The 22,502-nt window shown below is 44.2% G+C and overlaps 1 protein-coding gene across 5 annotated transcripts in view; it reads right to left on the reverse strand.

Annotated features, from left to right (window-relative positions):
• TTC39B (tetratricopeptide repeat domain 39B) overlaps positions 1 to 22,502 on the reverse strand; it is a 513,680-nt gene that overhangs the window by 67,288 nt on the left and 423,890 nt on the right. For 3 of the 5 annotated variants that reach the window (XM_085633811.1, XM_085633829.1, XM_085633836.1), the window contains one exon: positions 4,061 to 4,102. The exons of the other annotated variants lie outside the window; for them this stretch is intronic. In XM_085633811.1, coding sequence (XP_085489937.1) covers positions 4,061 to 4,102 — 42 coding nt within the window. The remainder of the gene's footprint in view (positions 1 to 4,060; positions 4,103 to 22,502) is intronic. 5 annotated transcript variants of the gene reach the window in all.

The following is a 22,502-nucleotide window of genomic DNA, read 5'->3' on the forward strand; positions in this document are numbered from 1 at the left end:
GAGTGTTGTAATCTGAAGGAGGTTTTATTTTTGCATATATACATCTAGTCTATTCCATAGCTTCTGAGATGTCTGGCAAATATAATTGTTGAAAAGTATGTTGTCTGCAGGTTTTCGAATGATTTCCAGAGTATATTTTTTATTCTTATCATTAGTAAGAGGTCCATGAGACACATGTCTGATTAGTTTAGTTTCAAGGCATTGGAATGCAACCAGGTGTCTAAGGTAACTGGAAATTCAAGGAGATCTCAGTGTTGTAGATTGCATTTATGGTTTTCTGAATCTCGTTCCACAAATGGTGGAGCTTTACACACTGGAATAACATATAGATAAGGGTTCCTGTTGAGTTTTGGCAGTTCCAGCAAATATTTGAGTCTAGAAGCCCTACTCTGGAGAGTACCTCAGGGGTCCGTATGGTCTATGTAGTATCCAGTATTTACATTATGAAAGAGTGGGAGAGATTTTATTTTCGAGGGCAAATGTCCAGATCTTTTCCCATGAGACATCATTTAGGCCTGAGAGAGTGGGATTAGGGGCTGATTCAATAAATTTAGATTGGATTTCGGATGTGATTTTTTTGTTGAAGTTAGAGGAGTTTTTGAACTTATAAATTGTGGGTGCTACATTGGGCATTTTGGCTAATTTAAAAAGAAGGGGGGATCAGGTTGGAAGTGTGTTGAGTAGGATTCTTTTGCATCACAAACTTTAATTTAAGGAAGTTATAGAATTCAAAGTTTCCAAGGTTGTGAGAGTTCTGTAACTCTTCAAACATTTTAAAGTATGTTGATGGGCAAGGTCTGTGAGAAATAAGATATTGTTTGATGACTAAGATGTCCATGATGGGGATGTACCTTTGAGTTTAATTTTCGCGTTGTTCTATAGGGAAGGGTGGTCTGAGTTTTGGATTTTATGCTGGAGCATTTTATCCAGTGATCTAAGAGCTGATATAGTCTCCTTGAGAATAATATGGGAGTGTTGTAGTGGGACTGTTTTCATAGTTAACAGTGAAATTAAAGCATATGGTTTTGCCAGTGATTCTTCGATGTGAACTAATAGCGGTGTACCTTGCGTTTCAGGATGGATCTACCCAGTGGCTTGTTTGATTAGAAAAGAAAGTTGGTATTTTAAAAAAATGGGGATGTGGAGGCCTTCAAAGCATTTATTTAGTTTTAGTTTCTTGAGGACCATTCTACATTTTTTCCTTTTTCAAAGAAAATTGGAAATCATAACGTTGATGTTATTAAAGAAGTTGTTCGATAGTTGTATGGGAAGCATGGACGTAATAAAGTTTATTTGCGAGCAATCATCATTTATTGCACTCTGCACGACCCCACCATGTCATAAATTTTGGCGACCAGGCTGAGAGTATCTCTTTGGTTTTCTTAAGGAGGAACTCTTCATTTATTTTCTGTGTGTCTTCTAGGTTACTTATAAGGGAAGAGGTGTGGCGCCGCGGCCACGGAGACTGACTCCGGAATCTGGGGATCACGATTCGATCCCCGGCGCCAGATTAGCCCAGAACCATGCGACTATGGGCAATAGCTTGCTTAATCTTCACGACGGCCCCCAGCTCCTAGAGACCCTTACGGGTGAATGTTCGCGTTTACAAATGTGGATTATTGTTATTATTATTAATATATTATTATTAAAAAGTATAGACCTAGGTATATAATCTGCGAGGATTGCCAGTGTAGTTTGGTATATTTCACAATGGACGAAAGAGTTACGTGATTCAGAGGAAAAACTTTGGTTTAGGGAGCAGCCTGATTTCAGATAAGATTTCGGCCTCTTGTGAAAATATACGTACGTTGTCAGCGTAGGCGCAGACTTTGTAGGGAGTGTTCCCAATAGATATGTCTTTTATAAGTGTGTTGGTTCTGATGGAGACATGGAGAGGTTCTATGACTAAGAGATAGAGAAGGGGAGAAGGGAGACAGCCTCGACTAGTTCCTTGTGCTAAGTTTATTTTTTTGGATAGGATCCCATTTACTCTAACACTTGCTGAGGGTTGGGTATACAACATGAATATTTGGTGGTTAAAGTATCTCCAAGGTTGAATTTGTGCAGGTCAGTGTGTAGAAAAGGCCAGGTGACCTTATGGAAGGCCTTTTCTGTGTCCAAGGTCATGGCTATTGTAGGTGATGTTAGAAATGTAGCTTTTTGAATGATGTGGCAGAAAAGTCTAATATTGTCTGAACAGGGTCAACCTTTTACGATGCCGGTTTGTAATCTGTAAATAGAGATGGAAGAGCTCTTTTGCAGTCCAAGTTTAGGAGGGAAATGGGTCTATAGTTTTTGCCTTCTAGGGGGTCCTTCCCATCTTTAAGACTCATGGTAAGGGTCACTTCGGAGGTTGTACTTGTGATTTTACAAGTTTTCTCAAAGTGAATGAAAAGGTTTTATAAATGCTGGCAGAAAATTCATCAGGCCCTGGTGGCTTACTAGGTTTAATGAAGTGTATCGCCTTTGTAAACTCTGAATGGGACCTTAACTATTTCCAGTGGGTCTTTAACAGATGTTTCAGATTTGTTTCTAATAGATGGGATATAGTTTTAGCTCTTTTTATATTTTAAGTAATTGGCTAGGACTTTGCCTGCCTTGTTGGATTCTTTAAAGTTTTTCATTTTGTTGTATTGCACCCAGGTGTGCGTCCTGCTACTCAACAGCTTGTTATACTCATAGTTTAGTCTTTTGAGTTGTTGTAAGAGTTCCTGTTTTTTATTAACCGAGAATTCCTTTTCTGATTGTTTAATTGATTGTTCTAAAATGTGTTTGTTCATGCGCTTATTTATATTAGGCATAATATTAATGAGGTCACTTCTGATGATGGCCTTCATGGAATCCCATAAGGCTTCCTTAGAGATTTCACTGCTGTAGTTCTCATGGAAGAAATTATCAATAAAGCTTTTTATTTTATCAACAAGCAATTGGTCTTTAAGGGCTTCTTTGTTGAATCTCCATTAATTCTGGTTAGGGGGGTTGTGACCAATTTGTAAGTCCACTGAGATGCAGGCGTGATCTGAAATTAGTATTGGTTCGAACATTGGGAGCGGAGGCAGCCGGGGTAAGTACACTGTTTTTCAGAATATAGTCTATTCTTGACAGCGTGTTGTGTGGGTGTGAGTAGAATGTGAATTTGCTTCCTGTCGAATTGTGGAGGCGCCAAATGTCATTCAGACAGTGCGTTTTACATAGGTTCCTCGTTTGTTTATGTGATTTACTGGGTCTGTATTTGCATGTGGAATTTTTATCTAGTGCAGCATCCCAAGGGAGGTTAAAGTCTCCTGCTTTGGTAATTCACATGATTGTTTGTTTAGAGTGACTGTCAGCCGTAGGGGCCTAAATGTTAATAATATAAAAAGAAGTGTGATTGTTTTTTACTTTGGTGATTAGTCATCTGCCGTCACTGTCATGGGTGTATTCCACAACTTCAAGATTAACTTTTTTTTAGTTATAAGGGTAATGACCCCACTTTTCTTCTTATTGGCAGGGGAGGCGTAGATACTATGTATTCCTTGATATCGCAGGGAGTTGCAATCTTTGTGTCCCAATTTTATTTCTTGCTAAAGAATTATATCACCATTAAGTTTAGCGCAGTAACCCAGGACTTTCCTGCATTTTACTGGGTGGTTGATACCATTTGTGTTGTGGGAGAGTATTTTAAGTGAGAAATTATTCATGGTTCTTGGTTGGGGCTAGGATCCGAGCCAGCACATAGTGAGCGTGGTAGTAGGTCAGATAATGGAAGTAGTGATTTCAAATACTTACTGGCACGTAAACTAGTGAAGTGTGATGGCCACCTCTTATCACTAAGATCACATATAGTGTTGAGCTCATGGTTTAGTATAGTATAGGGGTCGTGACAGGTGGTGGAGTGCTAAGGTGGTAATTGGGTGGCGTATGAGCCAGTTACCGCTGTGGGAAGTTTGATGCTTATGATTGTGACATCTTCAGGAAGAGAGAATATTTTATGGGCAAGGAGAGGGAGATCAAAAAAGGAATAACAGAAGGGGAAGAAAGGAAAACCCTTTGACCCACACATAACCAACCCACTGAGTACCTTCCGTGAGATGGGAGGTGGTAGATGTCCCCCGGGATCCGGCTGCCGAGGATAAGGGAGAGAGAACAGGGAAAGCAGCAGTCATCGCGAGGAGAGAACAGATAATAACATTAACTTGTCTCTTATGCATTCTAAAGCATTCATCATTAAACAAATTATTACCTAAACCGCAGTGTCGTAGAATAACTATTAAGATGCATAAGATAACAGATAGTAACTCTAACTTGTCTCTAGAGCATTCATCTATAAGACATTACTTGTCTTAGCCGCAATATTGGAACGTGGATTTCATGATGACAGATTAAACATAAACATTAAAAATAAACTACTAATGTCATTAACTAGTACTAAAGTCATTGGCTGTACAGGTAAGGTCTAAACAACTAATGCAGAGATGGAGCCATATTACCTTTCAATTTTAGTATTTATAGCCATGCGAAAAACATCTAGCACCGTCACATTCTTGTGTATAGACTGTTACAATAGGGCTAGTGAAGAGATTAAGCATTCATCATGAACCTATATTGTCTAAACCACAGTAAAATAACTGTATTGAGTTGCATAAGATAACAGATAGAACCTTAACTTGTCTCTAGAGGATTTATCTATAAGATATTATTTGTCATAACTGCAATATCTGAACTTAGATTTGCGATGATAGATTAAATATAAACTTCTAATGTCAATGGCTGAACATGTAAGGTCTAAAGATCTAATGATCTAAACATTTATTGATGAAATAGATCCATATTATCTGTCCATTTTAGTAGTTATATCCATCCAAATAGAATTCAGCAGTGTCAGATTCTTGTGTATAGGCTGTTACAACAAGGTTAGTGAAGAGGTTACGTGGGGTGAATCTACAAGTCAGTAGTGGGTAGAAATTAAGGTGATATAGATTAGTGGGCTAATTGGCAGACTCTCGTTAGATAGTCATTAGTCATTGTAGAAATATAAAAGGGTGATTTGAGTACTTACGAGTGTATGTATTACGTACATATTGTGGAGCTCTGGCAATGTGCAAAAAGATGTAGGTTAGTGTGTTAGTCTGGAGAGGAGGAACTGGGTTGCAATCCAGGTGGCATCTAGAACTGACAAAATTGGAAGGGTGGCAGAAATTGTAACATCTAGAATTATGTAGAGATAAACACTATATGGCCATCTTTTGTAGCGTGTAGTCGTCCAGGAATGTTGCTAGTTCTTTCCATTTTCTTCACCGCCAGTACCAGTGACAGTATTTGGCCTCATGGGGACTACATCCCCCATTATTTAACGCGCCGGGAGGTGCTAACTACATTCTTTCCGCCCTGGGGGCGTGCATAAAGGCAGCCTCTGGCTTCCGCGGCACGGAACGTGCGCTGGCGAGCCCGGGCAAAGCACGGGCCAAGGGCGGGGCCCATTTGCACCTGTCAAAGCCCGGAGGAGGCTGGGCTTGGCCTCCTCTCTTGGTTTCCCGGCCCGGTAATTTGCTAATTGCTGAGAAAATATTGGCTCGCCTACCTGACTGAGACCATTGGTACTTGGACATGTATTGATCTACGACTTTAAGGACACTGTCGGCGGGCTGGACCTGTAAGTTAAATTGAATTATTCTTCCTACCCACAGTTTATTTCTGGGATCTGTGGTGAGATAGAGGAGTATAAGATAGGACACTATACTGCAGCAAGACCTATAGAAAGCCACTTGGCCCTGCACATTGATCTAGCGAACTTCATCGTAAAGATGGGTAAAAGAAAGTCATGACTAATCAGACTCCGCCATTAACAACGTCCAAGGGATCATCACTTGCAACATTATTAAACTTTCTCACTGGGGCAATGGGGGCCATTGAAAGGCAAATCACTACTGTGGAAGAGACTATGAATTCAGGTAAACTTTGGGGTTTCACAAAAAGTAAACAAGCCAAAGGATATGTTAGCAGTCACAACGGTGGAGGCTGGGGGCATACAATCCCAGAATGGCTGCGTCCAATTTGTGCCTGAAGAAATAATATTTATTGATCAGGAGTCTTATAAACAACCCCCATTAAAACGCTGGAGAAACCCAGAGGTAACAATTAAGTTAGTGAGAGAGGTGACCCAAAAGCAGGCAATCTCTAGTGAATCCAATTCCCTACCCCTGAAAAGGGGCAAAAAAGTGACTAAACAAACTAACCAAATTAAAATATTAACATGCCAAGATAAGGGGCAAAAAGGGAGGTCTCACTCAAAAATTACTCCTACTATCCCGGCCAATGAACTAGTTAATTTAACTACCCTAGTGGTAGACTTAGATACATTTTTTATAGATGCTATAGACAGTTTAATTGATAGAGTCTCTAGGATTGAAGAGACTCTGACCAATAAATACAGAATGGAGAGGACGGTCAACCAGGTTAGAAGTCCCCACAGTCAAGCGGGCCAGGGAAAAATAACCAAGGATGTCAGAATGGAAAGCACAAACAGACAGACGCACACAGTATCAGATCGAGCAACCCCTGGGATACAAGACTCTTCGCATTATGTAACAAGAGCCACAAGGCCACAAGGCGTACTCTCAACAAACCCCCAAAATTCCGAATCAAGAGGTTATAAGATGAATGCTATAGCTATACCAGAGGATAGTTCTACGCAGTCAACCAATCACAACTTGTCTATCCATCTTCCCCGGATGAACTCTCAAGTTAACTTAAATCGTTTGGATTTACCCCCAGTGGCAATACAATACACAGTAATACTTGCTAATGTTCCAAAACTTAGGGCCGATGAAAATGAACCTTGGGACTCTCTGAGAAACAAGGCGCTTTAATGGCTCGGGCAAACACAAGGTTAATGGAGCAACTTTTCATGGAATTCAAAATGGCTAGAAGACTGAGTTGGCTGGGTAGAGACTACAAGAACTTCTTAGGGGATTGTATAGTCTTAATGTTTAAAACCACACAACTAGTGAAGACTATCCTCTGGAGAGCAGGAAATAAAAATACAAAGTTATGTGGCATTAATGTTTTACCACTGGGCTACTTTTACCAACCTCCTCTGAATATGGCCTGAGAAACAATAGTAGAAAAACCTACAAAAATAACTATCACACATCACGCAGCAGTAAAAAATCGGTTTGACCTTCTCCCTACTTTAGACAAGATTGATTGACTAAACAACATAGATACAAAAACTCCCTTAGCGAGACACATGATCTACTCACCCCAGCAGCTGCGCTCAGGTTGATTTCAGAAACTGGTTGTAATCAGGAAAAGGGTTTAACTGTTAACTATGAAGATAGATTGCCTAGTATTATATCTATAAATCCAACCATCTTACCTCTTACCCTGGGTACAAGATCGCCCAATGAGAAGGGCATGGTTCATAATCTACCATCAACCACCACAGAATTACATGCGGGTTCAAATGGCAAACATGATATGATGGAAGATATCGCTGTTCTATTTTGGAACGTTGCAGGTCTGCGCTCAAAATTGCTAAACCCAGTGTGGCTTGACTTTATTGAAAAGTGTAATATTTTATGTTTTGAGGAAGCTTAGGCTGTAGACAGTATCCATATTAATGGTTATAAGACTTCCCATACGCCTGCAGTCCCTTCTGTACATGGGATATTCAAAGGAGGTCTAAGTATATTTGTGTCTAATAAGGAGGTCTAAGTATATTTGTGTCTAATAAGGTGAACTTAGATAAGATAACCCTGTCAATATCTAACAGTTACTATCACATTGTAACCATGTTTATGGATAAATATCATTGCTGTGTACTGCTTTTTTTTCCAGCAATGCCCCTAAGTATCGAATAACGGGAGTACTGAAGGAATTAAGCAGAGATTTGAACAAACTACACTGTGATAATACAAAGAAAGTGTTTATTGTATGGTGGGGTGATTTTAATATTGTTCTGTGCCGATTAAGCGGAGGGGAAAATTGTGGTCTAATAGTTGAGGATAATAACACTAACCCCAACTTCCCCCACACAACATATGGAGAGCTTTTAAATGAGATTTTGTTTTCATTTGATTTAACTTTTGCTAACAGTCTCTGTTCCCCCCCCCCCCCACCAGTGCCTTTTACCCAGACATTCAACGGGAGAGGTATGAATTCAATAATCGATTATGTAATTCTGCCCAGTAGATACGCAGCAAAACTCACACATTTTAGAACTCAGGATATATCTGTGAGCGATCGTTTCCCGCTGAGCGTCAGTTTATCTAATTTGAAATATGTGCAAAGTATTCAGGGCAATCCTGAATATATGTTTCAAAACATAGAGCTGGATAAAATAAACGGTTATTCATTGCGGTGGTCCCAAATAGAACATACAGAATTTACAAAGAAAATTCTGGTAAACTGTCAAAAATCCTTTTTATTGTGCTTAGACGAGATGAGCCCCCACGACCATATTTTAAGAGCCTATGCACAGATTACATCTGAAATAAGAAATACATTGAGGGTCGAGAATAAAAAAACATACTCGAACAACTACGGATGTTTTGATTCTAATTGTACAAAAGCTTACTCAAAAATTAAAGCAAGTATTACATAAACCTACAAGAGACAGCAGTGAAATAAGGGAAGCAAGAAAGGAATATAATCAAGCCCTGAAAGCACGTAAATCCAAATTAAAAGGTAAGGCTTGGTGACGCTACATGAAGCAACCTTGAAAAAGATAGCGGGGCCTTTCAGTGTGCAGTAAACACCCCATTCCTCTCGGATCAAGATCTACCAACCATAGAGATTGCCATAGACGAACGTCAGTGGGTGGAGTATTTTTTCAAGGTGTACAAACAGGAAGCGGCTGGAAGTAACTCGACAAATGCACTGACACACCAGGGAGCTAGTTATTTAGACAATTATCCGATAGACCTATGTTTTACCCTAGACTAGGTCATCTCCGCAATAACTGCAAGTAAGAGAGGGAAGGCCCCCGGCCCGGACGGTTTGCCAGTAGACCTTTTTAAAGTAAATATACCATTATGGGGCCCTATTCTAACACAGGTACTAGCGGCATGTTGCTCTAAGGGTTTCATAGAGACCTGGTCAGAGTCATTATTGGTCCCTATATTTAAAAAGGGCGATAGACAGAACCCAGCGTGCAATCGCCCAATATCTTTGCTGGGTTCCATGGCTGAGGTGGTGGGTCAGATTGTACTCAATCAATTGCAAGACTGGGCAGAAGACAAGAATATCCTTTCAGATGTACAATTTGGCTTTAGGGAGGGGATGGGCACATTGGAACAAGTATTAAACCTAAACATCCTGCTAGGGAAGTATACGCAGTCCAAACAAGGAAGGCTATACCTCGCATTTGTCGACCTTACGGCAGCTTTTGACTGCGTGGTTCATGACAAGTTATGGAACATCTTAACTAAGATGGGGGTGGAAGCTCCACTCATCCATTTTCTGAGCCAGCTTTATGGGAACGCAAATGCAAGAGTCCGGTATGGAGTTAAGGGCAAATGCACTGCACCGTGCAACATGGAGAGGGGGGTTAGACAGGGCTGCGTACTGGCACCTTTCCTATTTACACTATATACCAATGGGTTAGAACACATAATGGTGGGAGAGGGCCTACACGCGCCACAAATAAACAACTGCCCCCTACCCGCCCTTCTGTACGCGGACGATGCAGTGTTGACGGTAAGGACCCAATTGGGACTCCAAAGGGTCCTTACAGTATACAGTGAGTATATAGATAACCTGGGATTGAAAGTTAACACAACTAAAACCTTTATTATGAAGTGTGGGAAAGGTAGTGCCAAATGTAGGGACATGTTCATTGGTAACACGAAGGTGGAATTCACCAAGACATTTGCCTAGTTAGGCATTTTATTTGATCAAAAGGGGAAATGGTCCCAAGCAGCTTTTTATGAAATCACCATCTGCGCTGGCCACTTTGATAGGGAATTGAGAAGAAGGCCACCTGCTGAGATGCTACATATTTATCCGGCGAAATGTGTCAGTATGGCAACATACGGCACTGAAGTCTGGGGCTATCGAGATACAAAACCCATTCAGCAGGTGGGGAATACCTTCCTAAAATTTATTTTGACAGTTCCAGGCAGTACTTCAACTTATATTTGCCACTCCGAGCTAGGGATTCCATACATCTCAGACTTGATAAAATGCCAACCAGTCCTTTTGTGGCACAGCATTTTGACTCTTTGACTACTTTGAATTGTGAAATTTTAAAAGATAGCCTCAAGTTGGACAGGGCGCTGGCTATTCCATGTTAAAATATATAAAGGACTTCCCTAATGATCTCGGCCACCCTGAATACTATAATGACCCTGGTACCATAAGTTCTGTCTCCAGAAAATATCTTTAAAAGCTCTGTATGACACATCTGGAGGAGAACAGATTTGTGGTCGAGGCAATCAAACTCTCGGTACAGACTAATCAGTTGATGCTGACAATTCTTGGGATACATATGAGAGATTTGTATTAACACGTTTTAGATTAGGTATCTTTCACCTCCTGATAAGTTTTCCTGTAATAAATGACCGGGCTACAGAACTGAGCAGATGTCCTTGTGACGAACAGTCCCAGCAATCAACAATTCATCTGGTTTTATTTTGTAAGTTTTACGCAATCCAAAGATGGAGATGGATTTTACCAATTTTAAAAGTAATGGGCTTGAGAAAATGTAGGCCAGCATTTCTAGCTCTGCAATTTCTAGATAATGAATATTTTATAAAGCCAATTTCCTCATTTTTAAAATGCATAGTGAAATGCAGAAAAATAATTCTTATATGAACCATTCGTTTTTAACTGAAATGAAATCGTTGTGACTGCAGATATTGAACCTTGTGTCATCGTGTAATTTAGTTTGTAAACTTTACCCCAAGATACTTTTAATTTATGTGTTATTGAAATGCTTTTAAATGTATGCTTTTATGATTTTATCGCACAAATCGAATAAAGCTTGTTCTGATCTGATCTTCTTAATTTTTCTGGTACTGCGAATGAGAAGTTCATTGTATTCAATCGATTTCTTTGAGCCAAGAATCCTTTCCTATGGAATATTGTCTCTTTGGCATCGTCCTGAGATATGCCAATTTTGAGGCCTTCCATGTCCATGTTTTTATGACTCATATTTGGTTAAGGACTTTATCAGTGTGCTCATATCTTAAAGGTCTAAAACTCATAGGACAAGATGGTTTAAGGTGTTGGGAGGGTCTGTTTGGAACTCTGAGGGCCCTTTCAATTTCAAATTCCCTTTTGAAGTCAATTTTTAAGACTTGTGGTATCCAGGCTTCTAGGAAAGACACACAACAGTTATATTAGTTCTCTGTTTGTTCAGGTAATCCAAAGATCCTTAGATCCCTCTCCTGTTCCTGTCTTCCAAGTTAGTGATCTCTTTTTCAAAGATTGTTTTTATTTTTCGTTGCCTTGTAGTTTTTCTGTAGGGAATTAGATTGGTATTCGAACCTGCGGGCTCTATTTTCAGCCTGGTTTACTCTTAGTGATATGCTTTGAAGTTCTTTCCTGAGTTCATGCAGATCTGTTTATAGGCAGTCCATGCTGATCTTGGGTGAGCTAGCCTGGCTGATGAGGGGGGTTACCCCGAAACTGGTACCAGGATGCTTGTTTCCAGTACAGGGAAGACCTGGCTTGGCAGTTTGAGCTGAACTGTTCCCATGAGGCACAGGGTCAAGAGTGATTTGCATATGGCTGGGTCTTCACTGGGGTTGTGAAGTGAGCTAAAGAACGATGATGGATTCAACCCAGATCTGTGATTGGGGGTGAGTGTCTGAAAAGTTTCAGCGCCCTCTCCATCATCTCCTTGTGTTTAAGATGGTGGATGTGAGCAGCATGTCCGAGCTCAAGCAATATACTAAATATAATGATTAACAAAAGAAGCCCCCCTCAAGCCATATACTGAAAATAATGATGAACAAATGAAGCCCCGTCTCTTATTGATTAATTGCAGTGACTTTTAATGTACTTGTGCATCAAATTTTGTTATATAAAAAATCCTAAGAGGAGCCTAGCGCTTGACCAAGATGGCCGCGTGAGCTTTGAGCTCCCGAGACCCTCGTGCCCTCCGTCGACTATCCTGTCTCTAATCCTGTCTGTATGCATGGCATCGTGCAGATGACCCGTCAGGGAGGCGATTGATGCTACCCGAGGTCGGATCGCCCACTGGGAACCGGAGTTACGTATGGCGGAGGATTGAGGCCTATCTCCGAGGGATGCCAGGGGCTAGAGTTGGCAGGATGCCCGACCTCTAATTGAACAACAGCGGCCGGGCGAGGTGTGAACTACCGGACGGAGGTCCCCATCCTTTCACTTTCACTTTCTCGCCCTTTGTTTGCCCTGCCTAGGGAGTGCTCTCGGCTGCTTTATTATCATTTGGACACTCTGCACGCTACTCTGGCGGCCCATCGCAGGACTGAGCGCTCCTGATTCCTTTCGCTGAGAGAGGGCCGTCCTGTTTGAACCGACCTGCTTGAAACAACCATGTCGGGCAAAGCAGAGGTGGATCGGCTGAAGCCTAAGGCCACCAGGCGGGGAGCCTATACTCAAGCCAATAATATGGACCGCTATGCCCAGCAGAAGGGGTTACCGGGTGGACCGAGCCAGTCGCCGGATACACAGAACACTGCCTCACCCTTGGCCCCGGAGCTCTCGCTGCAGGATGTCATGGGCGCGCTCGAAGGGCTGCAGACTTCGATTGGGAGACAGTTTGATGCCCTGGCGCACAAAGTGGATACCATCTTGGTGGACGTTAATCTGATCCGCGCGGATCTGGGCAAAACAAATGAACGAGTTAAAACCCTGGACCTCAAGACCACGGGCCTCGCTGATGATGTCTCGGAACTACAGACCGAGGTCCGTAAGTTGCGGACCGAGAGTGATCTCGCCGCCCGTCGGCTGGAGGACTTTGAGAGCCGGGCCAGGCGCAACAACGTGCGCGTTATCAGGGTCCCGGAGTCCTCGGACGAGACTTCTGTAGACCTGCTCGTGGAGGACTTGGTGCTTAACCATCTGCAGCCTAAGGGTCTTGGGAAGTTTTTCGCAGTTGAGAGGGCCCATAGAGTGCCGGGTGGGAGGCCCAAGGTGGGAGCCCCACCAAGGCCGATTGTCGCCCGGCTCTTTCATTTTCGAGATCGGGACGCTATCCTGCAAGCATCGAGGGTGACGGGCCCGGTCCCCTTCCAGAACGCGTCGGTGAATTTCTATCCTGACTTCACCCAGCAGGTGCAGAGGCAGGGCTTCCTGGGGGTGAAGAGGCGGCTTCAGGAGAGGGAACTGAAATATGCCATGCTCTTCCCTGCCAGACTACGTGTGGTGTACGAAGACCGAACATTCTTCTTTGAGTCGCCTGTCATGGCCGATGAATGGCTGGACGCTCTGCCCCGACGACGGACGGGAGAGGTCACTGCCGCAGACGGGGACAGTGGCCGGGATGAACAAGGTTGATGTCTTCGGAACCGGACTGACTCGATTTGACTCTAGCTAATGACTTGAACAGAATGCAGTAAATACGGAGGGTTGTGGGAGGACGAGGGGAGCTCTTTCCTCCCTTAGGGTACTTTTTGTAGATTTTGGGTTTGGTAGGGCGACAGGCACACTGCAAGTTGGGGGGGCTTTGTAAGCTGCAGCAGGGGTGCAGGGTGGAGGGGATAGTTGGGATTTTGGGTTTGTTGTTGGGGGGTTCGTTTCTGCAAGGCGTAGTGATTATTTTCAGGACTGTTCCATGGTGGCTCTTCGGGTGTGGGGTGGGCCTCTTTACGTGTGGGGATGGGGGGTAGGGGTTTAAGTGTTATTAGCTGGAATGTTAATGGTTTGGGGGATCGCATTAAGCGCGGGATTGTTTTGCAATTCTTGAAACGGTCATTGCCGGATGTCGCCCTACTGCAGGAGACGCACCTTATAGGTAACACGTGCTATGCTCTTAATAGGAAGGGTTATAAATTCATAGCTCATTCGGGATTCTCCTCTGGGTCCAGGGGTGTGGGCATCCTAGTCAGAGCCTCGTTACCATTTGAGGTGGACTCCACCATTGTTGACGATAGGGGGAGGTTTGTGGCGGTGGCGGGGCGGTGGGAGGGAAGAACTTTGGTTTTAGTTTCGGTTTATGTCCCGCCGGCCCTGCAGGCCTCCACGTTTACAGATCTGGGTAGGGCCCTGCTGGATCTCCCGGGGGGTATGCTTGTGGTGGGGGGTGATTTCAATGCTGTCGGCTCTGGGCTGCTGGATAGATACCCGCCCAGAGACACAGGGGGGGCTCAGAAGTGGCTCCCAGACTTTCTAGACACACTCGGCCTGATAGACTGCTGGAGGCTCCGGCACCCCACACAGAGCCAGTACACCTTCCACTCCGGGGCGCATGGTAGCCTCTCTAGGATTGATTACCTGCTCACTCTGGCTGCGCACGCCTCATTGGTGTCCGAGGCCAGGCACATGGCGCGTGGTATATCGGACCATTCGCCAGTGTGGGTCAGGCTGGATGTCGGCCGTGAGGGAGGGGGAAGGGTGGTTCCTATTAACCCTTGGTACTTTTGAGACCCCAAGATGCGCAGCGCACTGGTGAAGACAGTTGATAATTTTTTCAAGGACAATCAGGGATCCGTGGACTCGGCTGTGTCGCTGTGGGAAGCATTTAAGACCGTGCTGCGAGGGGAGGCCCTCTCCCTTGTAGTGGCGGCCAAGCGGCGGAGAGATGGCGAGGTTATGCAGGTTGAGGAGGAGATCGTGGCTTTGGAGGGAGCGCTAGAGGAGGAGGTTACAGAGGCCTCACTGCATGAGCTGAGCTTCAGCAAGCCGAGTATAAGGACCTGGTGACGAATGCCGCTAAGACCCTCAGTAGGGAACAGCAGGGCCGCCTGTATGATGTTGGTGACAAGGCCAGGAAACTGCTAGCTTGGCTGGACAAAAAAGAACGGGTTAATAGAGTAGTGCCGGAGTTGACGGGAGAGGGGGGAAGAGGTGATTGTGGAACCTGAGAGGATTGTACAGTGTTTCTCGGACTATTTCCGTATGGTTTATGCCTCAGTGTCGGATAGGCCGCCCGAGGACTCGCGTGACCTATTGCGTGATATCGCTTTGCCCTGTCTCTCTGAAGTAGATAGGGATGATCTTGATGGTGACATAACGGTCGATGAGGTGGCGGGAGCTATCCGCGCGCTGAACTTGGGTAAGGCCTCGGGCCCGAATGGCTTGCCGGTTGACCTGTATAAGCTGTTTCCGGATAGGGTCGCCCCCCACCTGCGCGCCATGTTCGTGGAGGCGCGGGGGAGTGGGACTCTCCCGTTGGATCAGCGACTGGCGACAATTGTTGTTATACACAAAGATGGTAAACCCCGAGATAAGTGTGCCTCATATAGGCCTATCTCACTCCTTAACGCCGAGCCGAAGATTCTGGCTAAAATCCTGGCGGCCCGATTGATCAGGGTACTTGGAGACTTGATCCACCCAGATCAATCCGGTTTTATTCCGCATCGTAACACTGCGTTAAACCTTCGGCGCCTTCATGGTGTAATCGCCAGGGCGGGCACGCTGCGTGAACCAGCTATTGTGGCGTCTCTCGATGCCACGATGGCCTTTGATACAGTGGAATGGGCATATTTGTGGGCTGTGCTGGCCAAGTTCGGCTTTGGCCATGGTTTTGTGAGCTGGGTGAGGTTGCTGTATGAGGGACCCCTTGCGAGTGTGGTGGTAAATGGCCGGGCATCGACTCCGTTTCAGCTTGGGAGGGGTACTCGGCAAGGTTGCCCCCTGTCGCCATTGTTGTTCGCCCTCGCCCTTGAGCTGCTGGCAGCGTGGATACGCTGGCACCCGGATATAAGGGGACTTAGATGGTCGCCCGAACACGAGGACCGCATTTCGCTATATGCGGATGACATCCTGTTGTATCTTGCCTCGCCCAAGAAATCACTTATAGTGGTCTGTGACGTTCTTACATCTTTCGGTAGGAATTCGGGTCTCGTCATCAACTGGAGTAAATCGTATTTATATGTTCTGAGTGGCGAGGCTCCACCGATCCCGCGAACTTGTTCGATCCAGATCGCTGAGCAGGGCTTCGTGTATCTGGGGATCTTTCTCTCCACGGACTCCGCTTTGCGGTATGAGAGGAACCTGCTCCCCCCCTAGCGCGCCTGCGGCGGGATGTAGAGGGCTGGCGGAGGCTGCCGCTCTCCCTCGTTGGGCGCGCTGCCTTGTTCAAAATGATGTCTCTTCCCCGGTTCCTCTACGCATTGCAGAATACTCTAGATTGGGTACCGGCCAACTACTTTCGGGAGGTCGAAAGCCTCCAACGAACGTTGTTGTGGGATGGGCGGCCGCGAATAGCAATTGCTAAGTTGACGCTTCCATGGTATGATGGGGGTATTGCGCTTCCAGACATCCGACGCTACTATTGGGCCACCCAGCTGAGCGCGATTAATCATGGTCTCTATGGCCCTGTCCTCAGCCCTGGTTATGCCATGGACAGGTGGTTGCTGCGTGGTGGTAACTATCACAGGGCGTTGTACTCGCGGTCCCTGGACTCGTCCCTCACGGGGCCCACTGGGGTGGCGGTGCGTGTGTGGAAGATGGCAACTGACTCGCTGGGCTGGAAGGATAGGCTCACCCTTGCTACCCCGCTGTTTGAATCTGAAAGATTGGGTAGGCTTTGGCATACAAAAGGTTTTGATAAATGGGACTTGATTGGCATCTCCAGGGTCGGAGATGTGCTGATTAAGGGGAGGGTGAAGTCCTTTGAAGAGTTGCAGAAGGAGTATGAGCTGGGGACATCCGAGTTTTTCCGCTATGTTCAGGTGCGTCATGCCCTCCGGTCAGTGCTCGTGGAGGGTGAGAAGGTGCCTGAGTCCTCTCCTTTGGAGGACCGGATCCTTGATGGCCATATGCCTGAGAGCACGATCTCGCTCATCTACAAGAAATTGATAAATGTCCGGGCGGATATGCTTCTGGGGCTGCGTGACCAGTGGACTAGGGATGGACTCGAGTTGGATGACGAGGATTGGCAGTCTGCTGTTTCCTCTCCCAAGGAGGTTGCGATCCCGTCGCGTCTGAGGCTGGTGCAGCTCAAAATACTGCATCGAGTGTATGTGACGGGGCCAAGGCTGGTTCATATGGGATTCTCTGAGGAAGGCCTATGTAGGAGGGGATGTGGTATGGTGGGTACTTTCCTGCATATCATTTGGGAATGTGGTGTCATCACGGAATTCTGGAGGAGAGTCCATGCAGTGATGGGGGGGGTGACGGGCATTGCTATGCAGCCGGAAGCGCGGTGTTGTCTCCTGAATGTCTGGGGGCCCACTGATCACGATGAGGCACAGACCCAATGGGTGACTCTGGGTAACATGTGGTCGCTAAGAGAGATATCGCGCGATTGTGGGGCTCCGTGGGGCCCCCCACATTGACCGCGTGGAAAGAAAATATGGACTGGAGTATGCTCAGGGAAAAGACAGTATATTGCGCTAGAGGCCGCCCTCGGAAGTGGCACGCCATCTGGGGGCGGTGGAATCAATACAGGGGGGGAATATGTCTTGCCCCTGATTTGGATCCCCCCGAGGAACAGCTTTCTTCTTGACATTCTTTCCAGCTCAGTATATAAGATGTGATGGTTAATTGACTTCTTGGGCCTCTGCTGTCCCCCTTCTTCCTCTTATCACAGTACTGTGACTGTTAGATGATTGGGGTCCGGCCTCCCCTGGGGGGCTATCACCATGGGCATTCAGTGTTCTTGCCTTGCTGGGGTTTGTTGTGTGCTTGCGTTTATTTAAAAATGGAATCTTTTCACTGCTCCTTTAATGCAATGTGGACGCTTCTCTGTCCTTCTCTACCGAAGCTGCCGAACCTCCGGGTTGTCGGCTGAATAGCTGTGTCCAGACTTTTGAAGAAATAAAGGTTTTTAAAAAAAAAAAAAAAAAAAATCCTGTAGAATCCTTCATTGATATGCGGTTGATTCACCGACATTAAGGTAATAATATAACTGATCGAGTTTAAGAATAACATTAAGAAAAATAAAATACAAGTATCACTCTCAAGAAGTCAGAAAAATCATTTGACTATCTTTAGTTTATAGAGACGGGAAGCGGAGAGAGATGTGAACAAGATAGAGAAATCAGAGCTGCAGAAGTAAGAGAAAGATAGGAACAGAAAGGTCAAGGAGAGGGGCAATAGATTGGAGACACAGATCAGAGACAGGTAGGTGAGAGTAAGATGAGAGATGTGAGCGAGAGAAATAAATTGGAGACAACAATAAGAGAAACAGAGTTCAAAATAAAGATCAAGGAAAGATGTGACAGGTGAGAGACACACAGATAACAGACAGCGAGATGAGAGACAGGAAGATGAAAGACAGTAAGATGAGAGACAGATAAGACAGACGTGACAAAGGCCAAGTCACACAGTTGATACAGACATTAAGAACTCCTTGCAAGATGGGAGGACAGAAATGCCCAAGACTGTCTGTGCAATGGCTAAGCTCCAACACCAACCCGGTCACTGAGCCATGTCAAGAGGGAAACCAAGAACCCCTTAAATCTAACCTCCCATGTTTGATCCCAGGTCAAAACTTGGATTCAGAAAGCGGTGTCTGAGGAGGGGGGTGGAGGGACACATTTAAAACAACCTTCAGCTTATCTGCATGTATTTGCTGGGTAGCTATACATTCTGAAGCCTCAGAGACTGAAAAATGTGGACATACCTTTGGCATGTTTATGTGCGGAGTCACCAGCTGAGTAATGTAAGTATTGCTAAATGACATTTCCCCCTGAGATCTCCTGGTCAGTCATTCAGGGGCATGTTGTCTGCAACCGCACAATTAGGTGCCTTACTGTAGATAGAATCTATAAGTTTTATTATTTAATGTTTATTAACTGAATGTACATATTATAATGTATTCAAAGCCCTGGATACAAAGTCAATAGTACAATTATACAAGTATAGATCATAATTTACAGACAGAAAAAAACAATTTTTGTTACATTAAAACTTTTGGTTACATTACTTTAGTTGCTTTCCAAAGGGAAATCCGCATAGAGATTACAAATTATGCAGAGGATGATATGGAGGGGGCATGAGTTTCATGTAGATGTGGATAAACACACTTTGCAGCCTACATGATTCATAACCCTTACAATCAGGAGATTCAACCTGGTTATATTTGGGATCCACCAGTCACACAAAAGTCTTCCTATCTAAGCAAGACCTACTAGATTGTCAGAGATTTTTAAAGTGCAACACAGTCATCACTCCTGAAATATCGTCTCCTGAGTAATTATGCATGTCTAAAAAGTCCACCAATCAGCACACCCCAGCGCATGTGAAGAATCCAAATATATGTTTTTGTAATGCTGACTATAGGTCTAGCATTAAGTGATCAAACAGCGAACAAACCAAAACTTTCTAAAACTGCTTGCACACTCCGTTTTTATTTGGGCAACTGTGGAGGCCAACTTATTGAAAGCTTTTTCTGGAATCGTTGCACACACAGGATTTTGTGAAATAGGTTTGCTAGGTCCTTCTACCCGACTTTGGAAAACGTTCAGGAAATAAATGTGTTTTCGGGAAATTACAAGAAAAAAAAAATATAGAAAGGCAAATATTAGGTGGCATTATAACAATCCAATAAGATGTAGGAGTTAACACCAATGGATAAGGCAAATCACTGCAATCTTTTACTACAAAGTCCAACAAGCATTGGCAATTCCAATAGGGCCGCATACAATTGAAAATGCAACCCACACATATTGGCTTTGTCCACGCACGTCTCTGTTGTGGACTGCAACTACTGCCTGATAAAATGAGGCTGGCCAGGCCTGCTTGTAGTTTCTCTTACTAAGTATTTTTAGGTTAGGCTAGAGAACTAGTCCAGGAGGAGGGTTTAATAGTGCTTCTGGCAGTGTGTGACTGCTTCTCTTACAGGCATGAAACTGATGTTCTGGTAGTGTGTCACTTCACTTTGTGCAGGGATTTAGATTATTTCCAGTAGTGTACTAGCCTGCGAGGGATATGATTGCTGCTGGTTTTTAGGAGGATTATCTTTCAAATGTAAGGGCTTTAACAAGTACCTATGTGTTATTATTGAGGACATTGCTGAAGACATGCTATGGACTTAATTAACAATGGACAAGTCGTAATCTTGAAACAACGCTGTAGCAACCATTCCAAATAGTCCTCTTTCACCACACGTAAGCCTTGAGCACCTGCTATCCCTAATAAGATTACACAAAGATTGGGGGAGACACTAATAACCTGCATTGTCCATTTACTTATTTTTGGGAACCTTTGATCGGTGACCACAGGCAGGCAACCACTGGCAGATCACAACCCATACACTCCTCCCCGCCCCCCCGCAAAGACCGATGACCCCTACATCACTGTATAACCACTTAAGTTTACTGGCATCAGCAAGTGGGCAGACTCTCTGCCCCATAGGGAGGAGAATCCTTCATGCTTGCAAACACTGAACTCTGCTCTGGGACTATGTTTCTGGCCACACAGCTCTGGAGATTTTTCTTGCAGCTGTTCTCTCTGGGCGATAACAGTCTGGTGCATCAGACCGAAAGCCATTTCAGACCCCCTTTAAGTACGTACACGTAGTGTGCATTTCCTCTTAAATACCCATCATGCCCAAGTTGCATGTATGTTACAGTGACCATGATGGATGCAGTTTGTCCATCGTCATAGCACACTATACACAACTGTCATCGCCCACAGGAATGGAGGGGTATCAGCTATGGACAAAACTCCTTGGTGTTCACAACAATACATAATGTGATCAGGAGAGGCAGGAAGCACACTAGGGCTGCTCAGCTATTTATTTATTGCACTATGCACTGTTGACCAGCCTACTTCTAATAGTGCCATATCATTAGGTTTGTTCATGCTATACATCTTAAGAGGGAATCTAAGGCATGTTGTGCCACGCTACATTGGCTATGCTGCCTCCACATGCAGCATGATGCACTATTGCTCTTTTTTCAGCTGCAACTGGCACCGCAGCGGCTTGTTAAGCTACAACAGGAACCACTTGGAGAGTAGAAGTTAGCTTTCTAAAAGTTACTTTATATTATATGTATTAATATTCTAACGCTATCAACGAATTGGGTTTTTAATAAATATTAAAGTGGACCTTGAATGACTATTCTAACTGTTTACTGTCAAAAGTTACAGATGAAAGTTATAATTTGTATTTTTACATTTGCCAGGATCCAGCTACAGTTTTGAAAGTGGAAGAGCTTGCTTTGGATTCCAGTGGACCCAATTTATACATGTACTTGTCACAACAACACTTTCATTGCTACCCCGTTCAGATGACCTAAACAAAGAACCTGTGACACTTTAATCTGGGGGCAATGCTCACCAGAGCCCTTTTTCATGGATAGCCACAACAGTCAGGACATTTGTGGTTTTAGTTTCATGCCAAAAAAGCAAATTGCATGATTGATGGTTATGTGATCACTAACGGAAACCTTATTTGTAATGTTTCCAGGTGAGAGGCTGGGCACACCATGAGCCACACTAAAAGTGTCATGGTTTTTGTCCCAATACTCCCCTCCATCCGCAGTTACTAAACCTGGTATAATAGAAAATTCCAAGGGGCAATAATGCAGATTTTGCTAGCTTTAATCTGGGATTGCTCTCAGAAATTGCAGGAGACAAAAAATAAACACTACACTTGATTTTCCTGATTATTCTTCATTTTTTATCACTTTCAGCAAGTGAACTGACTAGGTGAAAAATTCCAGATTCATAGAGTTTCAGTAGATCTCATAATGGAGATGCACCCAGTGACTTGTATTACTAGCCCCAACGGAATTACTAACATTACTACCGAGGGCCGATATCTCTGATTACACACCTCATGCTCCTTCCAGTTCCACTGTACAATCATATTCCTACAGTGTGTGCAATTCATGACTTGATCAGAGATATTGTGAACATTTAACATTCCCGACACTGTGCAACAAAACCACAGGCTAGCAAACGGTAATGCTAATGGGAAGCAGGAGCTTCATTCATCAGCCATGTGGAGCTAACTGCGAAGGAACAGTGAAGGACACGTCAAAATGTGTCGTAACAGATGGTCAGAGCAACTGGCAATACAGCCACAATGGAAAGGTTGAAACCAATCAAATTATGTAACTTTTTGCCCAACAATTATACAGCAATGTTACATTTCCAGGAAATAATGATTTATTATGTCATTTTAGATCCGAGCAAATAAAAACCCCAGGACAAAGGCATTTGTGTTCAACTTTCTGTAACGAAAGGCCTACTTAATATTCTTGATATCTTAAAAAATAAATTAAATTAAATTCAATGATTCAGGTTGAAAAGCTGTTGCCTGAAAAGGGGTTTGTAATAGAAAATGTATTCAAATTGGAATACAGTTGTAGACAGCTTTATAGGAACCACCAACTGAACGGTGGCCTACTTCTGACTAAAAGACTCACAGTTCTGCAAATTATTTTAAATTGGTCTGTTTATGAGAGCTGCAAGTTCAG

The sequence above is a fragment of the Triturus cristatus genome, chromosome 2_1 (assembly GCF_964204655.1).
Source record: "Triturus cristatus chromosome 2_1, aTriCri1.1, whole genome shotgun sequence".
Classification (NCBI taxonomy): Eukaryota; Metazoa; Chordata; class Amphibia; order Caudata; family Salamandridae; genus Triturus; species Triturus cristatus.